This window comes from Ischnura elegans, chromosome 1 (genome assembly GCF_921293095.1).
Source record: "Ischnura elegans chromosome 1, ioIscEleg1.1, whole genome shotgun sequence".
NCBI classification, from domain to species: Eukaryota; Metazoa; Arthropoda; class Insecta; order Odonata; family Coenagrionidae; genus Ischnura; species Ischnura elegans.
This window is the reverse complement of record NC_060246.1, coordinates 142,648,576-142,660,821: the sequence shown is the minus strand read 5'-3', so window position 1 is coordinate 142,660,821 and position 12,246 is coordinate 142,648,576. Positions and strand designations below refer to the sequence as shown.

Sequence of the window (12,246 nt, the reverse complement as noted above, 5' to 3'; positions counted from 1 at the left end):
TGATTCTGAGCCCTATATTCTTACTCTTCTGTTCTAAGATTTTGAATATTTCTTTCAGAGAATCCACATTCCGTGCCATTAGAACTATATCGTCGGCATAGGCACATGCCTGAGTAGATTTATGCACAATTGTCCCCTCTAACCCCAGTTTTTTCATGGCTTCATGTAGACACAGATTAAATACTACTGCTGAGAGAATCTCCTTGTCTTACTCCAGTTGTTATCTTAAAGGCTTCACTAGTCTTGTCCCCGATATAGGCCTTAGCTTGAGATCCTTCCATAGTCATATTTACCAACTTAATTAGTTTTTTTTGGTATTCCAAATCCCTCCAATGCCTTCAACATTTTTCTTCTATTGACACTATCAAAAGCTTGCTGGAAATCAATGAAAAGCATATGTAGATCAATGTTGTACTCATAACATTTCTCCATGCATTGTCTCATTACAAAGATTTGGTCGGTTGTTCCTCTTCCCGGCCTGAAGCCACATTGGTATTCAACAAGGATTACTTCAGCATACGTGTTAAGTTTCCTCTGCAGTATACAAGAAAGTATCTTATAAGTGACATTTAGTAATGTGATTCCCCTATAGTTGCTGCATTGCAATTTATCTCCCTTCTTGAATATAGGGCAAATTAAACTAATCTTCCATTTCTCAGGCATCTCTTCTTTCTCCCATATTTCACATATCAGTCTATGTAGGTTCTTTGTTAAATTTTTCCCTCCATACTTGATTAACTCCGGTACAATTTGATCTTACCCTGGAGCTCTCCCATTCCGCTGCCGTTTTAACGACTCCTCCACCTCCTCAATTGATGGCCTACTAATATTGGTGTCCACCCTCATGTCCAACATTTCTCCATCCTCCTCATCTTCCTCATCTATCTCATTGACATTCAGCAATTCCTTAAAGTACTCGGCCCATCTTTCCATTACTTCTTCCTCTGTTCCAACCAACCTCCCATTCTTATCCTTACATGCGTTTGTTCTTGGTTGAAATTTATTAGTCATCCATTTAATTGCCTGGTATAACTTTCTACTTTCATTTTGTGTGTTCAGTTCCTCAATCTTTTCCACATACCCTTTTAAGTACTGTTTTTTCTTTTTTCGTAGTATTTTATTTGCTTGTCTTCTGCTTTCTTTGTCTATTTCTGGATGGTGTTCCTTCGATCTATATTCTTCCTTTCTATAGCTTTTCTGCACTCATAATCAAACCATTCTTCATTCCTTGTTCTCTTCCTTTCTCCTATGGTCTCCTTTGCAGCCTCTTCCATAGCCTTCTTTATATTAAGCCATTTTCTCTCTACCGAGTCATTTACACTCAGGTTCTCTACTCCTTCTTCTAATTTCTTACACAGGATTTCCTGGTATTGGGCTACAGCTGCTTGTTGTCTGAACTTTTCCACACTCCACTGTATTCTCTTGGGTCCTTTAATACGTCTCACATTCGCAATTCTTTCCCCAAACTTGGCCTTTACCAAATAATGGTCTGAATCACAGTTCGGGCTTCTTGCAGACCTTATGTCAATGACTGAAGATGCATGTCTTCTGGAAACCGGAACGTGATCAATTTGGTTGACTACTCCTGTGCCTGCAATTTTCCATGTTCCCTAATGAATATCTTTGTGAGCAAAACAGGTACTTTTGATTATTAGCCCTTTAGCTTCTGCCAGCTGGCTTAGCATCATTCCATTTCCATTTGTTTCAGTATGTAAAGAGTGTTTTCCAGCTACATGCTGCAAGAAGTCCTCTCTTCCTATTTTTGCATTGAAATCTCCTAGGAGAATCAACATATCATATTTAGGTATCTTGCTGCATTCTCTATCCAGTTGATCAAAGAAGGAATTCTTCTCATCATTATTAGCATCTTCTGCGGGTGCATAAGCTGAGGTGATAGATAAGTTTCTAAAACGTCCTTTGAGCCTTATCTTACACATTCTATCCCCCAGAGGTTCATACCCTAAGCAGCTTTGCTTCATTTTGTTATTAAGGATAAACCCTGTTCCACATTGTCCAGTTCTCAGTTTAGGCCCACTATAGAATATTGAGTAGTCCTTTTCATCCACTCTTCCATTTCCGTTCCATCTTATTTCTTGTAATGCCACTACATCTATCCCATACTTCAATACTTCTTCAGCGATCTCTGCCATTTTTCCAGCCTTCAACATGGTCCTTACATTCCATGTAGCTAAGGTCAATGTTGTATTCCGTTTTCGAGTTCCTGATCGTTTGCCATCCGTCCGTATTCCGAGGCTTCTTTATGGGTTTCGTAACAGAAAATTTTTTTACGGTGTGGGATTGTTAACCCCACGCCCAACCCCCAACCTGGAGGACCAGGGTATCTCTTTTTGTCTGGCCTATCCCCTTTGACCTGTCCAGCTTGGGTGACCCTACCAGGAGCTTTCGCTCCCGCCGGCATAGCTCTCAGGTTCACTTAGGCACGCAAGCCCCCTCATCATGACAAGATAGAGATACCAGCGAGGGGGGTAGTTAAATTACTCCAATATTGAAAACGGATGTCCTTTCCCAGCACTTCCTTCACCGGTCTTGCCATCCTGGCTCCCAACAATGCTGCTAACAACTCTAATCTGTTGAATGTTGGCTTCTTGACTGGAGCAAGACGCGATTTGGCACTGAGAAGTTTGACTTCGACTTCTCCTTCGTATTCAGATCGGAGGTAGAGGACAGTGGCGTATGCCTGTCCACTTGCATCGCAGAAAACGTGAATCTCTTTCTTGGTATTGGGCTGAAGTTGACAGTAGCGTGTAATCCTTATCGACTTGAGTAGGTTAAGAGTAGCATACCATGACCGGAAAAATTTCTCTATCTCTTCACCAACCGCGTCATCCTAGCCAACCTTTTCCTCCCGCGACTTCTGGACTAGTAGCTTGGGCAGAAGTAGAGCTGGTGCGGTGAATCCAACTGGATCAAACACTTGTGCGACAATAGAGAGCATGTGACGTTTTGACATGAATCTGAACTCCTCCTGTGACTTGATATCTAATGTCAAGTAGTCTTCTTCTCGATTCCACAACTGCCCCAAAACTGGTAGTATCGCAGGCATTCCTAGATCAGCTGAAGTTTCATCTCTTCCTGTTAAGGCCCATTGACGCAATTCCATCCCTGCATCAGCCATGATTCGTACAGCTTCTTCCTTAAAGTCTTTGCTTGTTGTAGTGAGGGGAGGGATACGAGGCAGTTGTCCACATAGAAAGAGTATCGCAGTATTTCAGCTGTCTTCGCATATTTCTCTGATTTTGTCTCCAAGTGATGTAATAAAGTAGCCATGAGAAGAAACGGGCTGCTACTTACGCCAAAAACTACTCGGAGGTGCTTGAAGACCTTGATTTTTTCACAGGTTGAGTCTTCCCACCAGAGAAACTTCTGATAGTTTTGGTCCTGCTCTTTGACCCCCATCATCTGGAATGCTTTCCGGATGTCAGCGTAAATTCCAACCGTGTGAAGCCGAAACCGGAGGAGTATTGTTGGGATGAGCTCGATGAGATTAGGACCTTTGTATAAGCAGTCATTGAGAGAGGGAAGCCGTCCATTTCTACACGAAGCGTCGAACACCGGTCGAACTGGAGTAGTGAGGCTTTCCTTGAACACGGGTCGATGGGGAATAAAGTGTCCGTTGTCACCATCATCCACAGTTTTGATGAAGTTTTCTATCTCCCAATCTTTGAAAATGCAGTCGTATTTCTCCCACTTTCCTGTTTTCTTCAACTTCGCCGTAGCTGACCTCAATCGTTTCTCTGCTACTTGACGATTTGTAGGAAGTGTTGACTTGGGCTGCTTCCAAGAAAGGGCCACATTGCATCGCCCTTTCATCTCTTCCTTCCGTGCGGTCGACTTGTAATAAGAAATCGCTTCGGCATCTTCCTCTGCTGCTGTCTTGAACGCCACGGTATCTGATATCCCAATTGTTTCGAAATTCCATAAATCCGTGATACTCGGATTGGTAGCCATCATGCTGCTGACTATGGTACAGGAAAAGTTACAACTAACGATCCTTGGTACATCAGGGACGGGCCCTCCCAACGTCCAACCAAAGATTGTTTCTCTTGCAGTTAATCCACAGCCCAGTTTGAACATATTTCCGGTTAGAATGGAATCTCAATAGTCATTGCCGATGAGTATTTGGATTTCTTCGTATCCCTCACCAACATCATTTATATGAATCCCCACATTAGCTAGATCGATGATCCACTGTCCATGGGGCACCTTGGGAAGATCTCCGCAGATCTTCTCCCTTTGTAGTAGCTCGAACGTTTTCTATTGTTTTTAAGACACTCCAGTCTTATTTGAACTATCGGGTGCTTGACTGGTACCGTAACTTGATCTCCAAACAACACGATCCTGAGCAATTCGCTTCCAATTGTTTTTGCCTGAATTGGAGTTGCAGTAGAAGCATTTATGTAGCTGCGTTGATTACCGGTGTCTCCCACGAGCCTGACTAGAAGAGCCTTTTTCTCCCACGACTCGAACTTTTATAGTGTTCAGAAGTACATCCTTGGCACAACGATTCAGATTGTTAGCTGTGAGGTGAACATCCTGTGGTAGTTTCTCCTCTTTTCCAGTCTTTGACTCTTGTAATGAGTTGATTGAAGGGCAGAGAAGAGGATAGTGTTTTCCTTGGCACACAATACACTTCACATGACTGCGACAGTCCCTGCTCTTATGCTTTCCCCGGAAACACGCGTAACATAGATTCTTCTCTCCCAATTTCTGTTTTCTTTTATCGAAAGTCATTGACTGAGCCTTGACGCATGCCATAGTTTCTTGTCCTCCATTACAGAATCCACAAGAATGTCGTTGAGGAGCGGGACTGGCTATTAGACCTGCTGCTGGGGTAATTTTTGTCATCGGCTGGATAACTTTCCACCAACTCCTTAGCTTCTGTCCCCTTCTCCATAGTCAATGATAGATACTCCACCTTATCTGAATCCGTGAGTGAATCGTCGTCATGAATCTTTCGGAAATGACACCACCATCCAAGCCATGACTTCAACTTACCGTCAAACTTCTGGAGCTCAATATTGGGGAGTTTTGAAGCTTCTCTTGCTAATTGATCCTGCGTTACTGATGGTGCCCATTTCCGTTAAGGTCGTTGCTGAAGGCTGAATAGGCTTGATTATTCTCTCACACTTCCGTTGAACTACGATGAATCGTCTTCGCACATTCATTACTGCTTGCATTTCATCTGCCAAGGCCTCTTCGGATGCTTCTGATTCCTCTAATTCCTTACGGATGGTGTGGAGTATCTCCTCCCATTCCCTCACAACGTCGTTCGTCAGGGTGAGCTCGACTTCCAAGGCAAGATGATCAGGTTCTTCATCCTTGTGGGCAAGGAGCTTCTCGATATCGGTCATCAACCTAGAAAGCTGTATCTTCAACGCGTTCTTTCCTCTAATAAGCTTCTCCATTTTCTCGGCGGCAACTACGCACTCTTGCGACCGGGATACTTAATTATACGGCGCACAATAATAATCCGTTGATATCTGGAACCACACTGGAATGACGCTGCTGTTCACTCCACTTCAGATGGGGAATTTAACCACGGTGAATGACACTCAAACTGGTGCGTGACCCTTACGTTTAGCGTCGTCTCCGTATGTATATTCTCCCACTCTCCGGCTGCACACTTGAACGTTGACGAATGGCCACTGAAGGTACTTATCACGAAACAACGCTCTGATCACTGAATCTCGGTGGGACCTCCAAAAAATGTAAAATCCCCTCGCCTACCCGACAGAGGGATTTAAAGATTTTACCGATTGATTCAGTGTTTCATTTTTTATTGTTAATAGCAAGATTAAATCAACAAATTTTATATCCTTGACATTACATAGCAACGAAAGTAAACAAGTTCACTTTCATAATTTCAAGTTGATTCTTCAGTTAGAGAGAAGGGTGTAATTATCCCCTTCACAGGATCCGCTACTACAAAGACGTCGGCATAAAGAATAGTGTGTGTATAAATCCAGTATTTTATCCCAGTTAAGTTTTAGTTTGATACTGTTCAATATGCTGTGGCTAACTTCACGAAATAAAGACGTATTCTCAGGTTCTAAATCCAACTTCATGATAACCGTGAGGGTATATCAAAATGACGCCTTTTTTCTACCATTTTTGTTGGGATAAATTTCCCATTCCGCATCGATATTGTAGATATTTTCAAATCAATTGATATTTTTTCAGAATTTCTTATCTTAGTTTACAAATTACGACAAATAACTGAAAAAATGCCACTTATTTTTATCGGTTATCAAGGCCATATTTTAAGGTAAACTTGACTTTGAAAAATCAAATTCAAGGATTATCCCCAGTTTTAATGTATTTGAGGACTGAATGCATCCGGAACCCCCCAGTTCTCTTCGTCGGTAGGAACAATACCTCTTCACTAATAGGCCACTTTTCTGCAGTAAATAGCCCGATAAAATCATTTCTTATTAACGTAGCTCCGGGCAATTTTGATAGCAAAATAGGCGAAATTAGTCAAGGAAATGAGGAAGTTACCGGAGATATCAAAACTGACCATACAATTACCAACGTTTTCCTTTTGCTTTGGATTTTAGAAGTATATATGATATAATTCAAGTAATTGTTTTGATACTGATTTTCGATAATTTTTTTTCGGCGTTGAGGAAGGAAAAAAAACCACTTATACGGGTTATTTACAGTGATAATACGGAAATATTAATGTGTGTTACGGGTTGCCTACGGCTTGGAATGCTGATCTCAGGGGCACTGTTTTAAGACATTCTATTGATGAAAACTAAGAACGTTACTGACATATTGATATTTTCTTGCAATTGTTCATCATAACTAAAATATCACTTTACGTAAAATACTTATATGCTGACCAAAATAAAAGTCTAATTTGTTTTTTGTTATCATTTTGAATCTTTAAGGTAATTAGTGCAACAGAAGATTGAACTGGCAAGAGAGACACATCCCTTGTGTACGGGTTGGAAATATATCAGGGTATACAGGGTGTTCCATTTCTCTTGACCATCCGAAATAACTTTTTGTCCGGATGCAAGTTCAAAAATGTGTCAAGCAAATGTTCATTAGCCGTCAGGGGGACATTAATCAGCATGATTGTCTTTCTTTTAGCTTTATTATTTACAAAGATATAAACATCGGTATGTCTTTTTTGAAGGGTATCCTATATTTTTTTTCGGCAAATCATGTCCTCTTTTAAAGACCAATTCAAAAATGTAGCACAGTGGACCATTAACATAAACACAACGTTATGAAAACATAATAAACTCATCCACTGACTGTGGACAAGTTTCTTATGACTGGTGTGCATTTTACTATGTTTTCATTTGTTAACCGTCAATGTCAGCAATTGGAGTAGTACCTGCGTACCTGCACTAAGCGCTAGAGAGTCAGTCATTTTTCCTTGTTTCACCGTGTTTATGTTAATGGTCCACTGTGCTACATTTTTGAATAAGTCTTTAGGAGAGGTAATGAACTGCCAAATAAAAAATATAGGGTGCCATTTAAAAAAGACATACCGATGTTCATATCTTTATAAATAACAAAGCTACAAGGAAGGCAATCATGCTGATAAATGTCCCCCTGATGGCTAATGAACATTTGCTTGACACATTTTTGAATTTGCATCTGGACAAAAAGTTATTTCGGGTGTTCAAGATAAATGTGACACCCTGTATATAGCAAGGGAAAAGTGGTGGGACAAACAATTTCTTAAAGATATAACAAAGTATAACTAGGAAAAGGTGCAACAAATTGTATAAATATAAGAAGGAACTTCTCCTTCCACTGTGCCCTTGACTGCTGCGTTCAAAATCCCCTTCCCTCTTGAAGTATTATTCATCATATGCCCCTTTTTTCCTTTGCATAGTTATCAATAATGTTCTTTCCTCACCACCTTTTTCCAGCATCTCTTCATTCCTGACTCTATCCATCCACTTCACTCTCTCCATCCTCCTCCACACCCACATCTCCAAAGTGTTGATCCTACATCAATCTCTCTTCCTAAGGGCCATGTTTTCCACACACATAACACAACACTCCACACACAGAATTTCACCAGTTTCTTCCTCAGCTCTAGGTGCATACTGCTACATCAGATCTTTCTCTTCTTATTTAAAGCTTCCTTTTCTAAAAATTTATTTTCATTCATAGACTTTTATTCCTTCCTCTAAACTTTTTTATGATTCCTTGAAGTTTTAGGTTGTTATCAGCCAGTATCACCATTTCATTGGTAAACCTGATGTATTTTCTGTCTTGTCCTCCAATCCCTATCCCTTTTGCACTTTTCATGGTCTTGCTGACCATCTCCTCTATGTATTAAATAGGTTGGTTTGAAGGCAGCGGACCTGCCTTACCCCCCTGCCCAGATCCATCCATTCTGTCATTTTTTTATTAACTTTAATAGCCACCGCCTGTGTCTTGTACAATTCAATTAATTTTGTACATATTATTAGGAATTTGTTTTTAGATTTTTTTCCAGCACAAAGTACAAATGCCTTCCCAATGGTTTTCACGAAGCCAATTTTGGTTATACATACATCCATACGTTTGTGTATTGATAGCATCTTGATTCTTAATAAAGCCATATGCTTCAAAGTTTGATGTTCACTTGCTGCCTTTTTTTCAATGACTTAGCCATTTTAATGCTAACCATAAGATGGAATAGCCTATAACTTTAGCTAGAGATGGTTGAAAGATCTGGTTAGCTTCTGTATTAGAGCAGACTTTAAACTAAAGGCTCTATCATCACATGGTTATGGTTACCCAGACATTATAAAACCGACTCTAAAAGTCCTCAAAATTAATAAGAAAAACATGAAAGCATATGGAACTCAGGTTAGATTCAAATATTTAAAGATTTTTCTTTGCCATTAAATTAATTTCTATCCCCTAATTTTTGTGCAATCGAGTCTAAAATTAAGTTTTCAAGCAACATTTTAATTTTCAGGGCTTTGTGTCTGTTATGAAAGAATATAAGAAAAGAGCACAGCCAATAGTTTTGATGAATTTGAAGGATGATGCATTGTCACTGCTTCAAAAACTGTGTGCGTATGATGTCATCCACTGCACCAGTGAAGGGGAACTTGCTGCAATTTTATATGGTGAGTTTGCTTTTCTCACATAGCTGTACTTTACCATATAAAAAACAATTTGGATAACTATTGCAGTGAAAAATTAAATGAAAGGCTCATATCATTCATGATATTTTCATACTTACAGGGATGAGTGGTATTCATGGGCATACCTAGCAGGGGATAGGGTGGGGGGAGGGCAACTACCACCCATTAGAAGCGAAAATAAGTTTGGTTCAAATCAAAAGTTATGAACAAATTTTCCTTCTGAAGAAAAATGATATAAGGGAGTATGAGACATGGAAATAAAATAAACATCATTATTTTTTCATGCAAATAATTATAAAAATAATGAATTTGTCTTAATTTCCTTAAAATTTTGGTTTCATTAACCTTTTCTGTGCAAAAAAGTTACAACTTAAACAACCATGGCTAGTTTTGGCCCCTCCCCCCAGTTTTGATTCTGGAAATGCCGATGGTGGTATTTTTATGTTATTTTAATACATATGGTTGCATAACTATGCAGGGGATGAGGGAGATAGATCCCCCCCAATGCCTCAGTGAAATTGAAAAAATATTTAACACTATAGTCTCCTACTGACATGTGGCAACTGCATCTGCTTAAAGTCAAAGATCATGTATAATTACGAGTTATGAGTGAAATTACGAGTGAAACCCAAATTTTAAGTACCAAAATGATGTAAAATGTATACTCAGCTATGTCATTTTTCCTAAGTTGTCACCCCCAGGCCATCCTATCCCCCCAAAAGCATATTCCTAGTTACCCTACTGGTTTAATATATGGTTCAGGATGAAATACTGATGGAATGAGGGCACATCCTCATATGGAATGTGGATGAAAAAATATTTCTTTCTAGTCAGTGTCCAGTATTTAGAATGTGGAATCATGCTGAAAAATTGTTTCTCAAGTCATTCAGAACATAAATCCAAAAGAAAGTTTGATTATTAATTAATTTAATGAATTAATTATCATAATTTCAATGCCAAGTTGTAATCAATTGAGAGACAGGGAAAAATATTTTGTTCTAACAAATTACCATTTAAAATTAATTATAGGTGAGATCACAGACAGTGAGGACACTGTACTTCTGAATGGTGTGAAAACAGCTCCTAGTGATGGCATGGATACTCCTTCACCAGAGAGGCATCTGTCGTTGGATGTTGGAGATGGAGGATCTGACCATAAATCACTGCAGTAAAAATACATTTGTCTCACTTTGTTTGGCTTAAAACATAAAGAGATGCTTCTCAAGAAATTGTGGTAGGATTTTCATGTGTACATAGTGTATGTTTTTATTGTAATAAATTAAATTTTTTTATAAAATTGCTTCATTTAATGGTTCATTGACTTAAACTGTTTTACAAGTTGATGTTAATGGAGACAAAAGAATTTTTTACTTTTGGAATATGATGAAAAAGCCATAGCAAGCTTTGGGAATTCAAACTCCCATTAGATATTTGGGAGATACAATAATAATTAAAAATATGTTTTGAGGCAGTATAGTTTACGTGAAGAAATTAAATTACCTTCACTTTTTATGGAAGCTCTTTATTATTGGGTGGAAAAATTAACTCCTAAACCTATCCATCTGGCAAAACAGTATGACTCATATTTTATCAATTCTGTCAAACTGGAAATGTGCTAGGGTTATAAGTTAACTTACATGTAATTCTCTGATTCTCAGCCATTTCCTCTGCCCTTTTTAATTATGTAACTCAGCCATAATTGGATGAATTTACCACAAGTATATCTGACAAAGTGTGTATTGTCAGTTGGCTTTTAGGGGTGGAATAGAGAAGATCTCTTTAGATGCACACCATATGTTGGACTGGATAGGATGGTGGTAAATCAAAAGGTTGTCAATGACACTAGTGGTGGAGGGTCTTTGAATGTTTTTGGTCACCCATGGGTCAAAACTGTCCTCATTACTATTGGTGCCAAAATGGGTCTCTGATAGTGACACTTTAACATCAGACTTGACTTCGGATACAAGTTTGTGCCTCTCATTCTTGTATGTTAACAGCCAAATTCTACATGCTTTGCATTCCACACTCCAGCAGTGAGGAATTTTTTTGTTGTCAGGTAACAAGAGATGAACTCCATCAAGGAGGAGAGGCTTGAGAGTTAGATTGTACATGAAATCTATTGCATGTACAAATGTATTTTAGTATATTACAAGCATTAAACGTCAGTACTTAGTGTTTTGAAGTGGTTATTACTGTGATCACCTGAAAGGGGCTGAGTGATCTCATGGATAATTTAATAATCATGTAACACTACTGTGGTATTGAGGGGTAAGAGGCATTTCCTCTGCCCTTTTTAATTATATACCTCAACCCCAATCGGATGAATTTACCACAAGTTCTTACACCACAAGGGCATCCCGCCATAAGTGCTAGAATGTTATACATTACATCTCTTTGGCAGTTTGGGTTAGCTCCGCAATTCCAAAAGAACAGTGGAATGCTGCCCAAAAACTTTTTTTCATCTTCAAATATCAAACACATTTTTGAATGAGGACATATTCTTTTGAGTAGTTGTCTTTAGTAGACCCAATTAAAGACAGTTAGTAGACCCAATTAAAGACAGTTAGTAGACCCAATTAAAGACAGTTGTTAATGGAGAATGTGAAAATTTGTTCTGAGGAAATGTATGGAATTTGTCGCATTGAAGAGAAGGTAGGTTCTGCAGGAGACTCCGCTAAGGCAGGTGAGTGGCTAGTAATAAAAAGAGGTGGCAATGATTAAAATTAAAAAGAACTTAGTGCTTTTTCACTATTCATGCGAAAGCACAAAGTTCTTTGTAATTTTAATAATGAATCGCTGTCACAAAGTTACACCTCAAACAATCGATTTCATCTAGGTGGAATGGCTTTGGAAACCTTCACAATGCTGGAAATTCATGGTTTATTCATGGTCATCAGAGCATGTTTGAAAGATTTTTCTTTGGCTGATTCTCTGGGCTTTGTACTCTCCCATACCATTTTTTGTACCTCCTCGAACTTGAATGTTGAACAGCCATGATAGTCTGCAGGATGATCACCACTGTAATTCACAAAGTTAATCTGTCCAGTGGGTAGAGTTTTAACACTGGAATGAATATCCTAGCCTGTAATGTATGTATTGGCAATTTTTGAGGAATACT

The 12,246-nt window shown here is 39.0% G+C and overlaps 1 protein-coding gene across 1 annotated transcript in view; it reads left to right on the top strand.

The window, feature by feature from the left end:
* The window catches only part of LOC124171313 (sodium-independent sulfate anion transporter-like), a 29,250-nt gene extending 18,610 nt beyond the window's left edge, over positions 1-10,640 (top strand). The window contains exons 11-12 of the mRNA XM_046550464.1: positions 8,957-9,110; positions 10,158-10,640. Coding sequence (XP_046406420.1) covers positions 8,957-9,110; positions 10,158-10,300 — 297 coding nt within the window. The 3' untranslated portion in view covers positions 10,301-10,640. The remainder of the gene's footprint in view (positions 1-8,956; positions 9,111-10,157) is intronic.
* Positions 10,641-12,246: the final 1,606 nt, after the last annotated feature.